Here is an 18,979-nt window from a genome sequence, read left to right as displayed (position 1 = left end):
ATTTAACTTCTTTCCATGAAGGTACATTCTGTGTAAGTATTTGTTTTAAAAATGTGCTTTCCATGTGTTATTGATTTAGCATTACTGGAACATTCACCATCATGTATCCCCAGGTAAACCTGTCACCCCATTATTTGCACACACCAATTTCCAGTATTTACAGTTTACTTCAAACATGAGGCGGGGGATACCCGAATTGCCTCTACCACTCCTTTCTCAAAGCCATTCTGATACATGGCATAAATTATTTTCTTATATTTGTGCTTTCTAATTTTGTTTTCATCTTCATTTTTAGTATTTTTCAGTTTGGCAGACTCTGTACCCATTGTAACACTTCCTGACAAAGCTCTCCTCGTGTTTAATGCCAAAGGATGAGGCCCAGAGAAGCCCCCGAATTGCCACAAGAAGATGCTGTCTCTTGGAGAAAGAATACATCTGTTTAATCTTTAGACAAGTGCTCCAGGGTGTTGCACCTTTTTACTAGTGCTATTGAGGTCATCTACAAAGCAGAGCCCTCGCCATGTATGTTTTTCAGGATTCAATTGAGAGAGGCTTACGTTAAGGGGTGTAATCCTAGATGCGTGTTGGTGTATTCTGACCAAAGGGGTAACTAAAAGATGTTCATGATTATTATTTTGGTATATCATTTATTTATTGTTCACTTGTTAGTTGCTGATACAGGAAACCTATACTGTTTAAAAGCGCTCACAGGGCAACAGGGAGGGGACAGGAGATGATAGAGAATGAAATTACAACAATGTAAAATAATAAAATACAACAATATAAGAAGAGACAATGGGGAGGGGGATATGAACCTACTATGCCTTGTGAGTGTTCACAACGTGCAAGTGCAGAGGGGAGAGGAGTATGGGATAGGTGCTGTGGTGCTCATGGAGAGCAGCAGGTGAAGTGCTATGAATAAAGATAAGTGCAACCTCCAGTGGTGGAGAGTGAGCCGAAGCAAGTGCAGAGGATAGACAGCAGGGATAAGATGTGGGAGGTCAGGGCCTGTGGATGCATAAGGGCCCAGGACACCAATCAAGCTACTGTGCGATTAGCTGGGGAAAGAGGGAGGGAAGGAAGAGGTAAAGAGGAAGGTCTTGAGGCTTTTCCGCAACCTAAGGAGGTCCTGCTCATGACGAAGACGGAAAGGGAGGCTGTACCAAAGAAGGGAGCGTTTGACCACCTGCTCTCTGTTTAGCAAACCGCTTTACACACAAGGAGTTAGTGCTAGAGGAACTCTGTGTCTAGAGTGGGAATATTTAGTCAGAAAGAGTTGCAGATAGTGGTACCCAGCCCCAGACAGCCTTGTGGATGAGGCACAGGGATTCTTATTTTATTCATGCTGCGATTGGGAGCCAATGAAGACTTTGTAGGGCAGGAGAGATGAGGCCCCTGAGTTTAAGGTCAAGGATAAGTCTTAATGCCCTATTCTGGATTAGCTGGAGAGGTCGCACTGTGGATGAAGGTAGATTAAGGAGGAGACTATTGAAATAGTCAAGCCTAGAAAGAACCAGAGCCCGGGTAACATTGAGTCTCTGGGGGAAGATGAGAAAATGTAGAATTCCTTTCGGAAGGAAAAACTGAAAGTGGGACTTCTTGGCAATGTCCTGAATATGAGAGGAAGGAGACAGAGGAGTCGAAGATAACTCCAAGGTTTCATGTTTCCGAAGAGGGAGCAAGGGTTAGAGCCCATGGAAGAAGGCCAGAGTGAAGGGAAGAAGTTGGGTGCCAGTGTCCCAATAGGGAGGATCTCTGTTTTACTGGCATTGAGGCAGAGATCATTAGAAGTACACCAGGCCTGGATGGCTGAGAGGCAGTCATGGTTGATGGAGTGTGCAAGGGCGTCTGTAGGAAGTTTGAAGAAGAGTTGTGTGTCATCACCATAGCATTGGAAGTTGGGGGGAGAAGGAGGAAGTGAGGCATGCCAGCAGAGTAAGGTAGACGTTAAAGAGCCAAGGCGAAGGAATGGAACCCTGGGGGACACCACAGGTGGAGACGGAAGTAGGGGAGATCCCCTCTCCAGAGAGGAATTCCCAGCAATGCTGTAGCAGTGGATGCAAGATGGGAGAGCCGAACGCTGTGCACGTAGAAGGGAGATGGACCGAGCATAGTTAGGATGAAAGGACTACACGTATCGTAGCCCAAAAAAACCTTCAGGGCATTCCAAGTTTATGGGAGAACCAACGAGACGAAGCACCCGAACGCTGACTGAGACTTGCGCAGACGTCCTGCTGCTTGGAAACCACAAACCAAGCATGAAGGTATGCAGGCAGGCCGAGAGGGATTAGAGGTCTGGGGAAGCCGTGGAGTTAGTACAGAGAGCCAAATAAGAGGTTCTGAGACCATGAGCAGATACTGCAAGTCGGGGGATCCACAACCCTGTGATAAGGATAGCCGAATAAGAGGGTCTGGGAGCCCAAGTGAAAGAGGCAGAATACTGTGTTCGGCAGGAGAGTAAACCATGCTGTCATAATTCAGAACTGCGAGTCTGGGACCTGCAACCATATGAGAACCAGAAGATAAGAGGGTCTAGCTTTAGGGGTAGAAAGGCATTTTATCAACTCTCTTTTTATGTGGAGTGATAGTTTGTCCCAAATCATGTCACCTCTTTGTCTGAGCTTTACTTCTGCACCCTTGCAATACCCATGTGAATGCCTCTCCCAGGTGAACTCTGAATGTAGCCATCGCACTGTACTAGGGGTACACAGAATAGTCCTTCTGGAATCTTAGGTAATTGTACAATCGAGCACGGTTACGGCAACCAGGCGAAATGAAGAAAGTCTGAGCAGCTGGAAATATTAAAGCATTTATAATATAGTCGGATGTTTAACGTAGATGAATGTGGATGGCACCATTAACACTGATCCAAGGAACATTTAGAATTTAGCGCCACATTAGATCTAGCAGATTGATGCATAGCCAGCATACTTATTCTGGGTCACTGCTTAGAATGTAAATCATGCATTTTACCTCTTTCTATCCATGCACAAAGGTATCAGGCGAAGGCACGGCCACAAACCTGCGCACACCCACCCTCATGCACCACTTGAAGACACTTTGCACAACACCTCTGCCATAAGAATGCACCTACCGTTCAAGAAAAACCTGCGATCTGTAGTTGCACACATATTCTATCCTGCTCGCCAGTACCAACGCTAGACTCCTCATCGCCACCCATCCACATGCCTGTTAGCGATGGGTGGATAGCAGAACACACACGTGGACATGGCTACCGCCAAAGGGGCAGTAGCTACTTTCCTCTAACTGAAGAGGATTGTGGTGATGTGTAGTGTTCATACTCGATGAGTGCCTCCTCCAACATAGTCCTATGGCCGTGCGCTCCTGCTTAGTGAAGGGACATGGGCGTCCACAGAAGCATGGTCAGTTGCTACAAGAAAAGGAAACAACCCCCACATGGCAATGATGTCTATTCCATTTCACTAGATCGAGTAGCGCAAGACCACCCTGGTTCCCAAGTGCTGTACAATGTTGTCCCTTCAACTGATTACATCTGCAACTGATTGCCAATCCCAAGCAGGACTGAAGCCCATGACGCCCACAGCACGATTGGCTATGCGTGTCAGGTACTTTAGGCACTAATGGTTAGGCTTCATGCTGCCTCTAGCAGAGCTTTGGGAGCAGTCAAGAGAAAAAAATGTATCGGTTTCAATCGCATTTGTGACCGCAGACTTTGCCATTTAGACTTTAAGTCTCTGTAGAAAGGGTAGCGATGTGATGAAATAATGTACTGTGACAGGTCTATGACAAGTCAAAGACTATGGACTTGATAATGGCTCAGAACCCCTGCTTCTGCTGCCACCCTGCTCACCATGTCAGGTGATGTCCGTGAAGAAACTGTAACTTCTTCACTGCTCTTAACACTTAACATGCAGCTCTACCAGTAGCCCAAGGAAAGTGTGAGGTTCTCTTTTTACCTCGCATTCTTTCGGTGTTTCCGTTTAGTGTATCCATCATTAATACAAAAAGTAGGGCCCTTGGCATCATATACATGATCATCCTGCAACACACCACACTATACAGCCATTAAATGATAGAATAAAAAAAAAGAAAGAAAAAAATCTTCTTTGCTTCAAATATTTAAACCATCAAAACATGTTGACTCGAAAGTAATTGAAGGCATTGCGTAAACTCAGAATAAACTAATCAGTCGTTCAATGCTGTGTAGTGTCTCTAGGGCCGGATGCTTTTGTGGTGAACACCCTGGTTGCTTTTCATACTCTTTACCACTCTGGGACATGTGTGTACCTTTCTGTCCTCTTAAGTTTGTTGAAATATTTTTGTTGAGATTTACATAGCGGAAAATTAGCTGAGAAGCAACAGAGCACTCTACAAGGGGATATTGTAATGGGATACACCAAAGAGAATTTAATATTAAGGGTACAGTGAGAAGGATATGGAGAGTGGGTCCAGAGACTTGTTAGGTTCCTGAGTCTACATTGGCAATCCCCTCCCATACCTCAGTTTACTATGTTCTTCTGGTTCGGATGATATATCTGATACAGAAAACAATTAAGTTCCCAATGTGAGAACTCCCGTCCACTATCAATGGCTCAAAACATTTTGAGTCTAGGTAATTTGTTGATACTTTGTGTATTTGTTTCAATATACTCTCCCATCTTTTTCATATCAATAAGCAATTTTTTATATAATTAAATATACATCAGATAGACTGACGCAATCAATTTTCTTGTGAAACCTAGACGATTTATTCGTGGCCCAACGCATTTCGAGAGTAATCTCTTCTTCAGAGGCATATAAGCAGATTTCAAACAATATCTAGAATGTTTTTTTTAAATGATTTACATTAGTATAAGGAAAAAGTCAGATGTATCTGATGCAATGATTGCTGATCCAATTTACTGTTAAAGTTCAGTGAAGTTTGACTTTCTTTTGGGCTACTTGCTCCTGGTTCTCACCTATTCCATATCCTTGCACATCACATTTCTGTTGCCGATCCCGGTTGATGAGAAGATTCCTCAGTTATTTCCATCCATAGACTGTCATCCAAGTCCTTGAGTCTGTAACTGGGGTTTTATCCATTCAACTAGGGGGATGTTGATCTGACTCTGTCTTCATTTCAGAACCTCTTCCATCACCTCACTGATATTCAAGGAAGCGGGGTGGTGAAAATCCCAGAGGCCAAAGGCGATGATGCCTGGAAGGTGTACTTCGATGAGACTGCGCAGGAAATAGTCGACGAGTTTGCAATGCGTTATGGTATTGAATCCATTTACCAGGCAATGACGTAAGTTAACCTTTGAATGTTTACAATGTTAATGGTCTTGCTAATAAACCTGTCTCTTATGTCAAGCACAGGTCCAGAGAATTCAACTATTTAAATGTCGTAAGTGCCACCATTTTCCAATCCTGACCTTTAGGCCAATAGCACTTGCATGCTTGGTCTTTTAGATCCATAGTTTTAATAGAAAAGGCATTTCCATTGCCAGAATGCAGAGTGATGTTGGCTGAGAAGCCATAGTTGGATAATGGTTCATCAGAACCCCGGGCTAATAACCAGTCCTGCATGTCGGGAGTTCCATTTATTAGTTATTGGTTTGTATGTGGCGTGAAAGCAGCACTTGGCAGAGCCCAAAGGCATTGGCTGGTGTAGATACAGTGCTCTGTCTACATGCCCTCTTCATCCATACTCCTGGGCTGATTATTGGTCGGGTGCTCTTGCCTGCCCCTTTTCGAAGTGTTGTGCTTTTCACAGTGACTGGCTATATTGTCCTTCTTTTTGCAGAGACTGCCAGCTGGTTTGTTTTCTCTGATCTCATTTTCTGTGGCTGTGAAGAAAGTTGTTAGTTGATATTCGTGATTCTTTTCTCCATGTGGTTCAAATCACTATATTTTTGATTGCCCAGCAGTTGTCTTCTGCTACCTGTGAAAAGATGCATTGGACTCCGCAGTCTGTATAGTGGTTGCTTTTACATGATTAACGAAGACTAAAAGGATCACACCCATAAGCCTCTGTCCTTTTCTAAAGTAATCACCAATACTACCTCAATGAAAAAATAAATAGTGCATTTTCATTCATTCTTTCCACATTTCTTCAGCTACTTCTTTGCGGCCTACTTCCTGTCATGCATGTCTTCCTTCTCCCCATCCTTCCAAAAACTTTCCTTACTTCATTCCTTCACATCTTTTCTGACATTTTGCATTATTGTGTTCCTTTTTACTCCAATTTGTCCTTTCTTTCCCCGTGTCTTCCTTTTTGTGCATTCATTCTGTCCTTTATTTGCCTTCTTGCTTTCTTTATTCTTTTATTTTATTCCTCCTTTATTTCCTTAAGTATTCATTTTCACTCTTTTTCTCTTTCCCCTTTCTGGTTCTTGGCCAATCTTTCCTTCTCTTTCACTGCCCCCCTTTCCTTCTTTTCACTGCCTCTTTCTCTGCATCGCATTCTGTACCCTTCTCTTTCTCGGTCGCCATTTCTTTGTCTATCTCAGCATGAATTGGAATGATAACGTACCAATCTAGCTCAGAAGTAACCCAGCACTGTGTAAGATAGGTGTGAGACAGGTATGGTATCAAGAGAGACACAGACTCAAATATGTTAGTTTCAAAACTTTATTTACTAAGGTTCCTGGGTTGGTGTAATGCCTAACTGGCCCTAACACTAAAGGGGTGATTCCCTTAACGGATGATTCTAAGGGCCGTCAAAGTCTGAAAGTCCAAAGTAAAAATGTGTCTAAACCTATGATTTCCCCCACTCTTTGACAGAATGTGTTAGGAAGTCTCTTAAAAGAAAAATATAGTGATTCAACAGAAAATAGGAAACCAAGGTTGGTTTCAGGTGGTCTTCTCACCAGGTGTAGGTTGGTCAGTTTCACAAAAATGATTTCAATCAAAAAGGACTGTTCAATTTGAAATACCTTCTCCACAGTTCTTGCAGTAGTCTCAAACACTTTCAATGTCTTAAATTCCTTGGGATTCCGTTCCCCAATCTTCAACTCTTCCAAGTTCAAAGCATAACCACAAGAAATATACACAGTTCCTCTTCAAGCTTCTCAGGGTTGCCTTCCCCAAGCTTTAACTCCTTTAGCATCTAAAACAAATAGGTATTCAACTTTCTTAGGCCTCTAAGTGTTCCCTTCCCCAATCTTAGGCCCCTTTTAGTTTTTAACACAAGTTCAGGTTGTCAGGATGTACCTTTCTCTCATGTACAGTTCTTAGGATGTCCCTTTCTCTCATATAGAATTCTTTTGTATGTAATCCATTCAGGGGATAGCATAAGACTTTAGAAAATGCCAGGTTCTTTGCTCCTCCTAATCGCGACCACTCTGATCTTTATACCCTCTCTTTATTCTTTGCTCTTCCTTTTTTTACCCTTTCACCTTAAGGTGCTTCCTGCACCCCTTCTTGTTTTCCTTTGCTTCCTTCTCATGCAAACATGCACTTTCCTTGCTTTCTTCTGCACGCTTGACCCTTCCTTGCCCTCTCGTGCATACTTGCACATTTCCTGCTATCTTTTGCACCCTTGCACCTTCTTAATGTCTTTACTTTCCGTCTGATCCACTAGCGCCTTTTCCTTTTGTTTCTTTCTTTATTTATATCTTGCGGTTTCTGTCTTTCTCATACTACCTTTCACTTTTCCACTCCTTGCCGCTCTAAAAGCTTTCTCTTGTTTCTTTCACTTTTCCGCTCCGTGATGCTTTACACGCTTTCTCTCACTTTTCCACTCTGTGCTGCTTTACCAACTGTCTTTCTCCTGCTGCGCTACAGTCAACTGCATGCGCCAGAGTTTCTCTCTCACTGACATGAAACTCACCGAGCAGCATCGCATTGATGACAGGTCCCTCTGGATACGTAGGCTTGAGGTCAGGGTCGCAACACCTGCCCCTCTGAAACCCTTGGGATAGGCAGCAGTCCCAAGGGAACAAGCACTTTTACGAACGCCAACAGCAGGATGCAGGTTGCCTTGCTCCGGCTCCTTGGAGACACGGCTCCCTAGCCATGCTGCAGCCCATTTCAAACATTGGGCAAGTGTCTCAGCACGCTGTTCCCCTCCAGGCCTCAGCTCCTACTGCTCTCTGCTCCTTGGTCTCTCGGGTCCAGACAACATACCCAGCTTGCTCATTCTTTGGAAAAAGACCACACCTTTTATAGTTGTGGGAATAGTCAAGTGGAGTCAGGTGTGAATGGTAATTAGTAAATGCCCGACTCTATCAGTGGGACAGTTTGAGTTCTTTCTATAGCTGGTTTCCCTTCCACTCTCCATGTTGTTGCTACGGGAAATCTTCATTGCACTTAGTTGCATCTTCCTCGTCTCAGTGTTTGTTGGAAATTGGGTGTGGTTGAAAATACCCCATGAAGGCTGAGGGAGAGCGGGTTGGGGTATTATTGGGAATGGGAGAACACCATGCCTCGCTCTTGGGCATTACCCTCCCAATCCCTTGTGACCCTCCAGTCAGGTGAGCCTCCCTTGATTGTCCACCTCCAGGGTCGGGATCCAAAAGCAATGGCCATTCCGTGGCCACCTGAATAGAAGATCCCCAGGGAGTAAGTGGGAGAATACCATCAGGTTTATCACATAGGTCAGCGGGTATAAAGGAGAAGGTATTGCAAGGGAGTGAAGCTAAAGGCGTTGTCTTTGCATCTCTGTGTTGCTAGTTCCACATTTTGAGCACTACCTGGTTTGAGGTCAGGTCAAGTCTCCCACCTTAATGAAGAGTCACGCTTGTTGGGTGTGATTCTTACACCTCCAGATGTCGAAATTAAGATTTCAGGAGCAGGAACTGAAACTAGCTCCTTGGTATCAGCATCACCTTGTAGGCAGCAGCTACCGCTAGAGAACCAGGAGCTAGTACATAGTGTGCTGCAAATCTAACTTTTATGTGAGCTGTAAACCTGAGCTGAAAGAATAGGAAGGAAATACTGAGAAGGACTGTTTCGGGAGCACAAGGAAACGGATACAAGAAGGGAACTGGAGAATGAGAAACGAGATGGACCAGAAACGAGGATGTACTGGGGGTACACAAGGGCAAGATACTTAGAAAAACAATGCAGGGGCAGCATCCGCTCTGAAGGGTAATGACCATTTAGATGCACCACGGATTATCTGATTTCCTGTTGTGACGCATTACGTTGTACGTCACATTGCGCGTGATGTTGCGTTGTTCAACACTTTGCCGTTGGCCATGTTGGGTTGGGCGGAATATGTGCCTGTTTGGGAACTGCAAGATATTGTGTTTACATAACAGCTGCCTCTAATGCTTCTTTATACACATTTCCAAATGCAGACATTTAATGTCACATAAGTAGGTTTAAAGGCACCAGTGTCCTTGGGAGCTAAAAGTAGCTCCTGGTAGCTGTCAGTTTCAAACTAACCTTGCTCTCCAGGGCGAGAAGCAGGATCGAAATATAGCTCCCAGCAATTTCTAATCCTGCACCTCCATGGGAGTCTCAATACATGTTTGAATCTCACAAATGGAAGCAGAATCTCACGCTATTTGAGTAAGGGAGAAATGATTTGATTATTTCATAGTTGTTTTATTGTGGTTGATGCCATGTTTGGGCCTTTTATTTTCTCATAAACCTATGGCTCTACTGCTTTGTTTAAGCGAAGGGTGCGCCTTCTTTTGGAACCACATCAGAAAGAAGGCCCTGGGAGAAGGAAAGCCTTGCTCTGCATTTGTGAAATAGCATTTGATCTACGCTCAGTAGTTCTATGTCCTGCAGGCTACATGGGCCTTTAACTGCAGAGATCACAGCAGGCGCCTCCGTTACCATTCCACATAAATGTGTTGCTTCAAGGCCTCTGCCCTTTAAGAGTCTGTCTTTGGAGGGCGGCTGGTAGGAGCCGCTTAAGGATGAGTCAGAGTTTTTATTTTACAGATGGGATTCTGTCATGTCTGATGTCTCCTTTTGTTGAATCCTGGGAGCGCCAGGGAATTCCAGGGGCACACAGGGCACCACTAGAAAGGTTTGTGTGAAGTGATTGCTGGTGGGGGCTTCATAGCTTGGCACTGCAGCTCGAATATATTTTAGAATCAAACAGGAAATGAATGCAAATGGCAAGGCATGCTCGCTGGGGCACTCTGAATGTGTTACACCAACCCACCCCTTCCCACCGCCCCCCCAACCCACGCCCTTTCTTAAAGAGACATGCACAAGTTTCGCCAGTTACAGTTCCTAAGGTGACCGTAACTCGGTCACTGCCATCGCAAAGTAACCATCACTTGGCGCCACCTCCATTGTGGTGTGCGACCCTCCCAGTGTGTTGCCCTTTTAAAGGGATGTGTCCCTCCCCTGTGTGTTGCACTTTTAACGTGGGCCATGACTCTGTCATGGCCCAAACTAATAAAAGGAGCTTCTGCAGACATGTGCAACAGAACGGCTGCAGACTCCAGAAGAGGAACGACAGAGTCCGTGTCTCCTGTATGTAGGCTGCAGGCCTACACGGGGAAGCACAGGCCTGCATGCCCCGATGCCATGGGACCGTCGTGCCAGCACGATGGCAGAGGTCTGCATGGTCAGTGGCATGGCAAGCGCTGCTCCCAACCCCGATGGTCCTGGTGTCACATAGTACCATGGGGCCTGCCGGATGAACAGGGCAGGCCGCAACCCCCTCAGGCACTGGTCTGTAGAGTGCCAGTGACCATGGCACCCGGGGGCTGCTGGATGTCCATGGCGGGCCCCCCATAACATCCATGCACTCACTGGTCATGCTGCCCCTTGCTGTGTTGATTCTTCTGGGAAATCTGGTCCTCAATGTATTTCTTGTAGTATTCGTTTAATTCCCCTGATCAGATTGTGTTGCCCAAGTCCAGTACAAAGTGTTCATTTGTGTTCTCGTATGTGGCATCATGAGTAGTGCTTGGCAGCAGGGGCGAAGTTAGGGTAGTTTTACGGTGGCAGATGTATGGTGGGAAGCAGGGGAGTTGCTAAGTCTGGAAAAGACCCGGGGCTAAGCTGATGTCGGAACAGTTGGGACTGGGGGCTAGCTAGTCTTTTGGCTGTAGCTCCTGAGATTCTATCCGGGGCTACAACCAAAAGATCAGGGGCTATAGCCCCCTTATCCCCCCTAGCATCGCCCCTGGTGGGAAGAGTCCGCGTGGGCTCTATATTTGGTTTGGAAAGTCGCCTGACGTTTAGTCAAGGAATCAGGGCTCAAGTCAAGGATACACGCAGGGGACGGAATCCACCGACTTTTTCCAGAGGGTGGACTCAGTCCCCCCCCAGCTAAAATGAGATACATTGAATGTCCTCTGTGAATTTATGAATTAGAGCCGACCTCGGGGATCGAAACCCGATTGTCAGGTTTGCAGGCCGGACGCTTCACCACTACACTATATAACCTGATGAAAAATAACAAACAACTAAAGGTGAAATGTCCCATTTCGGTACTGCATGTTCCAGGGAAATTATTTGTATTGGTTCTTGGAGTTTAAAACATGTACACCTTTTAAGGTTTTCAAAAACACTATTAGAAGAAAATATCTTCTCTTGGTTTTGTGTGTGTGTTGATTTTATGAAAGGCAAATGCCAATCGTCCTCGGCAATTTGGGTGGTTAAGCAAAGCCAATTTAATGAAATGTGCATATTTCACCTTGATACGCTAATTTCCGCTGAAGTCACATTCCATTGCATTTGTTGATGAGCCCCCCACTTTAATTTTTAGGACTCGACCCCTGAACATCAAATTCAGAATCATAAGAAAAGAGTGATCTCCCAATGGGGGTATGGGGAGGGGAGGGCACTGGGTTGGGGGGTACAATGTTACCACGGCTACAAACATGCGCTCATCGTCTGTGCAATATATATTCAGTAGAAAACCTTTAAAGGCATGCTATCGTTGCAGTGCAAAGGACCCCCGCCCGCACATATTCACCTGTTCTGGTTTCTAGAGCAAGCTGACCGCAACAGTTGAGTGTACGAGTGCCGCACCTGCTGCACACATATCCGGTGCACACACGCACCTTATGACTCCCTCTCGCTCTCTACTGACTTCAACTACGGTTCCCGAGGGCGTTAAACCTACCAGCGTCTTGAGATCATACCAATGGTACATAAGGCGCTATACAAATGCAAAGTAACATAACATTACATATATCTCTGTACAGCCGAATTCGGCGTGTCGGCAAACCATCCCAGAACCACTGTACCCTTTGCAGTCCTTGCACCTCGATTCCGCATGAGGCTCTGTTAGGTGTAGCGACGTAATTGAGCCCCTTTCAAGAAAACCTTTTCTTTGTACTTGCTAAGATTGTCTTCTAAGATAGTTTTGGGGAAGACTAAAAACATTGTGTTTCTTATGCTATAGTAGAATTTATCGAGACACTGTGTGATTTATTTCCGCCACTTGGTCCGTCTTCCGGTGCCTACCCTGAGATCACTTACCTTCTACATGCATTCTGTTTTTTCTGTGTCTTCTTTGGTGGCCTAAATTGTGGGACCGGTTTTCCCCATTTTAATTCTGGCTTCACATTTTGAGGAAGTGATGTGGGCAAAACACAGTGACTGAATTCATGCTCTCTCCGGTGTGTGGTGTGTAGCGCCTTCATTTGTTCACCTCTGCACAATTTTGGCCTGATGTATCTATGCTACATGGCGGACAAGCCTCCCAATACTCTGGCTGGCTTCTTGCCATTCAGCAGGGTGGGAGCACCTGCCCCTCCATGCCTTGTGATGGCCACCAATGCACATGTGTAGAAGAGTGTGACATCCTTTCAAACACACAGACGTTTGGATACACATTACTACCTGTGATACTGCAGGCAGCGAAGTGGAGTGCCCGTTTGGTTTACGCTTAATTGATTGGGGGGCACTGTTCGGTTCTGATGAAACCCCTTCATGAACTGCATGAACCCCTCAGTCAGTAAAGCACCAGGTTTCTATCAGCTCTCCGATGGGTTCCCGGGCATGGCCTGCAGCGATGCCTGTTGGCATCTGTGCATTGGTCAAGATTTGATATCATGCTTTTTCACCCCAGGGCACATGGAGTGGCTAATCAAGGCCAGTGTTCACTTTGTCTAAGACCTTTGGCCATGCACCGGGCCGTGCCAAGCCACCAAAATGGCAGACACCAGGATATAGATTTTTTATTTAACGGTCTTCTGCCACTCTCCTTAACCACCGCGAGACCCTTTAGCAATTTTATGCAGCGCAGTGTCTGCAGGATGACAAAGTGTAATGACCAACAAAGACACTCCGAACCTCAGTCTAAACAGATTGGCTTTTTCTTCACTTTGCATTCTGGTTGCCGAATAATTAAAGGCCATCCAATCGGGTCCCTGCATATGTCTCCATGGGTCTGTTAGCAATTTGGTTGGTTGAAAACATTTTGGTTGAACCCTAACAGGATTTTGGCTGTTTTTCGTTTTAAACTGCTGGATGGATTTACACCAAACCACAAAAGGATTGTGAGTAAGTAGGACCAAGTCTTGATGAATGTGTTGTCGACTTCTCAGCCATGCGCCCTGTGGAGCTATGTTCCTGTGAGTTTCACGCGATCTAAACTTCCTACAGTACCTCAATCTGCCTCATCAATTTCCATACTACTGCTAGAAAGGAGATGTTAACATGTGTTCCGTTTTAATCACAACAACATGCTGAAAACATTAAGCAACCCCTAACACATGATTGCAGCTTTTTTACTTTCATCGCTCCAATAAAAACCTAAAGGCAGTAGGTCATTAAGCAACCCTTGCCACTTTGTTTCCATCCTTTTCTATGGCAACTAGGGGGCAACTAGAAGTCAGTGTCCTGAACCGCCTCTCCCCACCCCCATCCCCACCCCAAAAGCTGAGAACGAGGGTGCGGACCATGTTATCTGGCCTACCCTGGACCCTCTGGTGCCATGAGCTACCTAGCGGTGGACAGGCTTTTGATTCACAGAGTTCTCCTATCAGTGGAGTAAGACGCTTCATTTGCTTGTCCCAGAAACGGTTCTCGTCCACACCCCCTGACTTTAATTCACCAGTTCTACATGAAGCCAGCAACATAGCTCATTAACCCCAATGTAGAGAACCAGAGTTGTGATGAAATGTGCAAGATCAGATCCATTGCCCAGATTCACTTCTGCGGAGCTCCATGTGAGAATGATTGTGCTGTGCGAGAGGCTGGGGTAGAGAGTCGTGCTTCCTCACTAGTCTATTTACCAGTTGAGGCCACTTCTACAGCGACACTGCACTGAAAGGTTTGAGAATGGCAGGACGGCCATAGCTCTGCAGAAATACTTGGACAGAAGACTGTCCATTTGAAGCCTCAGCAGTGTATGAAGAGCTGTCAGGTGAACCAAATGTCTTCATTGTGCATGCAAACCAACTGGTGCGGGCTGACAGAAAACATATAACAAATAAGTGTTGTGGCTAATCCAGGGAATTTGTCCTCTCTCCCCAAGAGGTAGCCACCGTTTCTTGGGACCTGGGAGGTCAGCACACTTCCCACTTTAAAGGACAGGCCATCCCTAGCTAGGGAACAGTAGGCCCCCTCCCTTATCTCCCGGTTATGTTTGTTATGATATCTGCAACGATTTACTTAATATTCCACTGACTACTGGTATTATTTCTGGCCCCTCTCGGGCAGCATTGCTTACATGCGGCGGAGTATTGGAGGAACTCCCACCCCATCACTGCACAGCGTATAAAAAGCAGAACCCCAGAGAAGGAAGTGGAGAGCGTATCCTGCAGAGTTATGGAGCGCTGCAGCGCTCATCCAGATGCGAACAAGAAAGAACCTCCTATAAGTGTGTGTGTGTGTGCCGGGGTACGGAGCACGCATGCTGTGCGTGACGAGAGACAGTGCAATCTTCACGATTGCCTATTCTTGAGAAGGAGCCAAGCGGAACACTGCATCATCAATCTGAAGAAGATCCTGAGGAGAGGAGCTGCTACTTCTGTGAAGGCGGCCCCACTGGAGGAAAAGATCTGCGTCGGCCAAGTCAAGCGTTTACCCACAAGCACTGCAGAAGGAGACAAGGTACACGCGTTGCTCCTTCAACCCGGGGAGAGAGCTTAACAGCCACCCAAGACTGCAGGGCGGGGTGACGATCAGAAGGGGTGACAGCGGGCAGAGAGAAAGGCAACCCCACAAGGATGAGTGCCACCCAAGGCCCTAGGTCGGTGCGAGCACCATAAAGGCTGAAAGGGGCTGAAAGATATTTATCTCCACAAGGGGCTTGCAACCCATAACCCTAGGGCAGAGTGAGAGACAGAAGGATCCAGAGTGGGCAGAGGGAAAGGCAACCTCCCAATGGGGTGTACCACTGGAGATCCTAGGACAGGACAGATGAGATCAAAGAGGCCCAGAGGTGGCCAAGAGAGAATGCTGCTATGTGCACTGAACTCTTAAGACGTTTCCTGTTTTCTTTAGAACTGTGCATCAAGCAAGGAGCTCTAAAGACCTTTATTTAACCCTTTTGAACTGTGGAGGGACGAGAAGCCCAGAGCCATGTGCTGGCGACCTGACCCGAAGGGTGCCTTTGAGGGAAAGCCACTTTAATTGCAAAGACCTTAGAAAAGGTGTCTGAAACCAAACCACCACTACTGTATACTTGGTGTAAACGGCCCCAAGTACATCTTTCTGTTGGGTTCTAGTTTTGTTAGGCTAAGATTGGTTATCTGACGGCAGACACCTTCCTTTGAAACCTTTCTTTTCCTTTAGTATAGGGAAATAGCTGTAAAGACTAAATCAGTTTTCTTTGATATTTCAATAGTGTTGATAAAACACAATTAGTTGTGCGTCTCCTGTTTCTGACTTACCACAGTGCATAAACAATGCCAAGCCATGGCATATACACAAACACAAAAAGATACCTATGAAAGGCTTAACCAAACAATGGCAACCCAAAACCCCAGGATGGGGTGAGAGCCAGGAGGATCCAAAGCATGGCAAGTGTCGGCACACTTCCAGATCCCCTAGATAGGGTCACCATTTCCCAATACTACTGGGTGTTTGAATAGTTTGAATGCCTTCACTACCAATGACACTAGTAACATGGCTATATTTTGTGTATTAATCATCTCCATTGCTGGTTGCTGTTCGGTTCTTTGAAGGATTTCCAATTTATCTGCTGAATGACAACTTCGCCAAATTTGTTTTCGCTAAATTTTCCAGTTTGTTTTACCACAAACAGCGGAGGGAGGCCCCCTGCAACCCCTCTGTGCCCGCCACACTCCACCGCAATATATACATTACCCCAATTTACCATCTTCCAGTTTAGGGTGAAAAGAAATGGCAATAAAATGCAGCAAAAACGTATTCGGCAAAGTTGCCATTCAGAGGAAGTGATGTATACCTGCTGTTCTGCTGTAGGATACTGGTTCCCCAGGCAGTCGGACATGTCAGACAGCTCCCCGGTGTGAGGAATTGCCACCTGGCAAGGTTGTGAAAGCCATAGAATTTATATATCAATGTGTATTAAATTATACAATTAAGCATGAATAAAATGATGCAGGTAATTCTGTTTTAGAAAGGTTGGTCTGCTTATTAGACCACCCTCTCAGAATGCTCCATTTCAGAAGCATAGTGAACACATGTGCCCTGCAGCATCAGTCCATACATCAGTCTACTGATTTGCAGATCCTCCTCTTCAGTGGCACAGAGCCGGTTCAAAGATCACATGTTCTCCATTTGACAGATGCTGCAACACCAATGTCACCGTAGAGAAAGTTTGCAAGTATAATATGCAGCTCTGATTAATTATAATTATTGTGAAGTACTATCCATCTGGTGGCGGGGTAATCTTTTAGAAGCCATTCCTGTGTTTTAGTAAAGAACCAGACAGTACTGTAGGGATGCAGAAGTATGAGTCGGACACAGTTGTGTTATATTTTGGGTAAAACTTTTATTAACACAAAAAGTTTGAAAACACTAGGTCTCTATCCCTAAATACTATGAGAGGATTCCCTGCCTCAAAGTAAACTAATGAAAATGTCAGGACGTATGTAAGCAAAATGTCTGCCACCATTGTGTTAAAAACCTACTTCTGTCCCTAACACTTTACATTCTCAGATAACTGTGTAAGGGTATTTTTGACTAAATGATATGATAGTTTATTTGTATAGGGTCTATACACCATGTATTTCAAAGCAAGGGAGGGAACACGGGAAAACACAAACAGTGAACATACTTACAAGGCCTTGAACAATAAGAATGTGAAATGTGTTATCGTACTCGCCCTGGCGACATTTGAGATAGTACAAGAGCTAAGACCCAGATAATGGAGGGAGGAGGTGGGTGGGACGGGAAAGAGAACAGACAGGCGTCTAAAGTATTACGCCTGACGCCATTTCTGATAGACCTGGAGGATTACAAGAAGAGTGGGTGAGGGGGAGGAGTAGGAAGGAGTGGAACAAAAGAAGCGACTATCGTACTAGGCCTGACCACATTTCAGATAGTACTGGAGAGGAAGGGGGAGGAAGAGAAACAAAGGGTGGGGGTAGGAGACAAACAATGTAGCTATCATACTTTGTCCGAGGACAATTCTGATAGTGTAAGTGAATAGAGTAAAGAAGGGAATGGGGAGAGGAGAGAGATAACATGGAGAAGAGGAGAGAACAGAGAGCAGTGAGAAAGAGTGGAGTGGCAAGTGGGGAGAGATTAATGCAGTTGCAGTGTCAGTGATAAAACATAATGTTGCAGGGAACAGCAGATGCAAGTCAGGATTCAGGATGAAAATGGCACAGCATGATACAAGCGTCAAAAGAGTCTACAAAGTCAAAACCAAGCATTTGCAACAACACAGTGATGGGAGAGCAACAGTGTATCAAGACAAAACTCCTGCAGTGGTATGATGTAGGGGGAGCAGAGGGACAGGGTTGAGGGGGGGGGTTGGGAAAGCAGGATAAACCGAGTAAGCTAAGGCAGGAAACACAAGCAAACAAATAAGGATGGGATGGCGGGGGCATGGGAACAGCACACAACATCACAGCATGCTTACCTGCTGTCTGAGCAGTGTTTCGGGCCCTGGGTCCTTCTCGTCCGAACAGGTCCAAACAGGAATTGCCCTTTTCTTTGTCTGCCCTTCGCTTCAAACACCCTTGATCTAAGAGTTAAGAGAAGGAAGGAAGAGGCAGGGCTATGATGGTGGGCGGGGCTTATGCCAGGTGACCTAGAACCGCTTGCACCTGCTCCCCATCTGCAAAGGAAGAGAGGCTGGAGGGTTTCGTAAGTGGAGAAAAAGAGCGGCAACCAGGAAGGCACCCGGTGGGCAGGGCTTGCTAAGTGGGGAAAAAGAGCGCCAACCAGGAAGGCACCAGGTGGGCGGGGTTTAGACCAGGTGACCTAGACCCACTTGCACCTGCTCCCCATCTGCAAAGGAAGAGAGGCTGAAGGGCTCCTTAAGTAGGGAAAAAGAGTGGCAACCAGGAAGGCACCAGGTGGGTGGGGCTTGCTAAGTGGGGAAAGTAGCGGCAACCAGGAAGGCACCAGGTGGGTGCGGCTTGCTAAACTAAAGTGGTATTGGGATTTTCAATAAACCAGAAAAGTTTCCAGATTAGCCGGTAATAAGGTGCGGTTACATTCACCAAGACGGCGCACCAACAGTCCTCTGCATCCCTAACTGAAGTTTTGACGCACAACCCGTTACCAAAGACACACACACACACACACACACACACACACACACACACTCTTTCCCAAATATATATCTCGAATCTGTTGTCGAAGCAAACAGACTATGTTGAAATCATCAGAATACACCAGGGCTGCTTCCGCTTCATCAGAGGCTTTACATTGGCATTCAGCCACCCAGAGGAAATTGTTTTCCCATTACAGGAAACACCATCCACGGGTTCATGGACGAAAGAACGTTTTGACTCAACAATGATCAAAGTCTGCTCTCTTGTAAATTTTTTTGAGAAACATTGTATAAAATAGAAATATATTTCCCTTGGGAGGGTAAAGCACATAGGTCAGAACAGGTAACACCTCCAACAATCATTCATGTTGATAAGGATATGATGTGATATTTTATTTATATTGCGCCCATACACGCAAGTGTTTCAGAGCG

General features: G+C 45.7%; 1 protein-coding gene across 5 annotated transcripts in view; it reads left to right on the top strand.

The window, feature by feature from the left end:
- The window catches only part of LOC138511252 (protein unc-13 homolog B-like), a 2,171,549-nt gene that overhangs the window by 1,537,052 nt on the left and 615,518 nt on the right, over positions 1-18,979 (top strand). For all 5 annotated transcript variants that reach the window (XM_069626798.1, XM_069626797.1, XM_069626799.1 and 2 more), the window contains one exon: positions 5,106-5,269. In XM_069626798.1, coding sequence (XP_069482899.1) covers positions 5,106-5,269 — 164 coding nt within the window. The remainder of the gene's footprint in view (positions 1-5,105; positions 5,270-18,979) is intronic.

The sequence above is a fragment of the Ambystoma mexicanum genome, chromosome 6p (assembly GCF_040938575.1).
Source record: "Ambystoma mexicanum isolate Mex_15411 chromosome 6p, UKY_AmexF1_1, whole genome shotgun sequence".
NCBI classification, from domain to species: Eukaryota; Metazoa; Chordata; class Amphibia; order Caudata; family Ambystomatidae; genus Ambystoma; species Ambystoma mexicanum.
The sequence above is the reverse complement of the archived record's forward strand: the minus strand, read 5'-3'. Positions and strand labels throughout refer to the sequence as shown.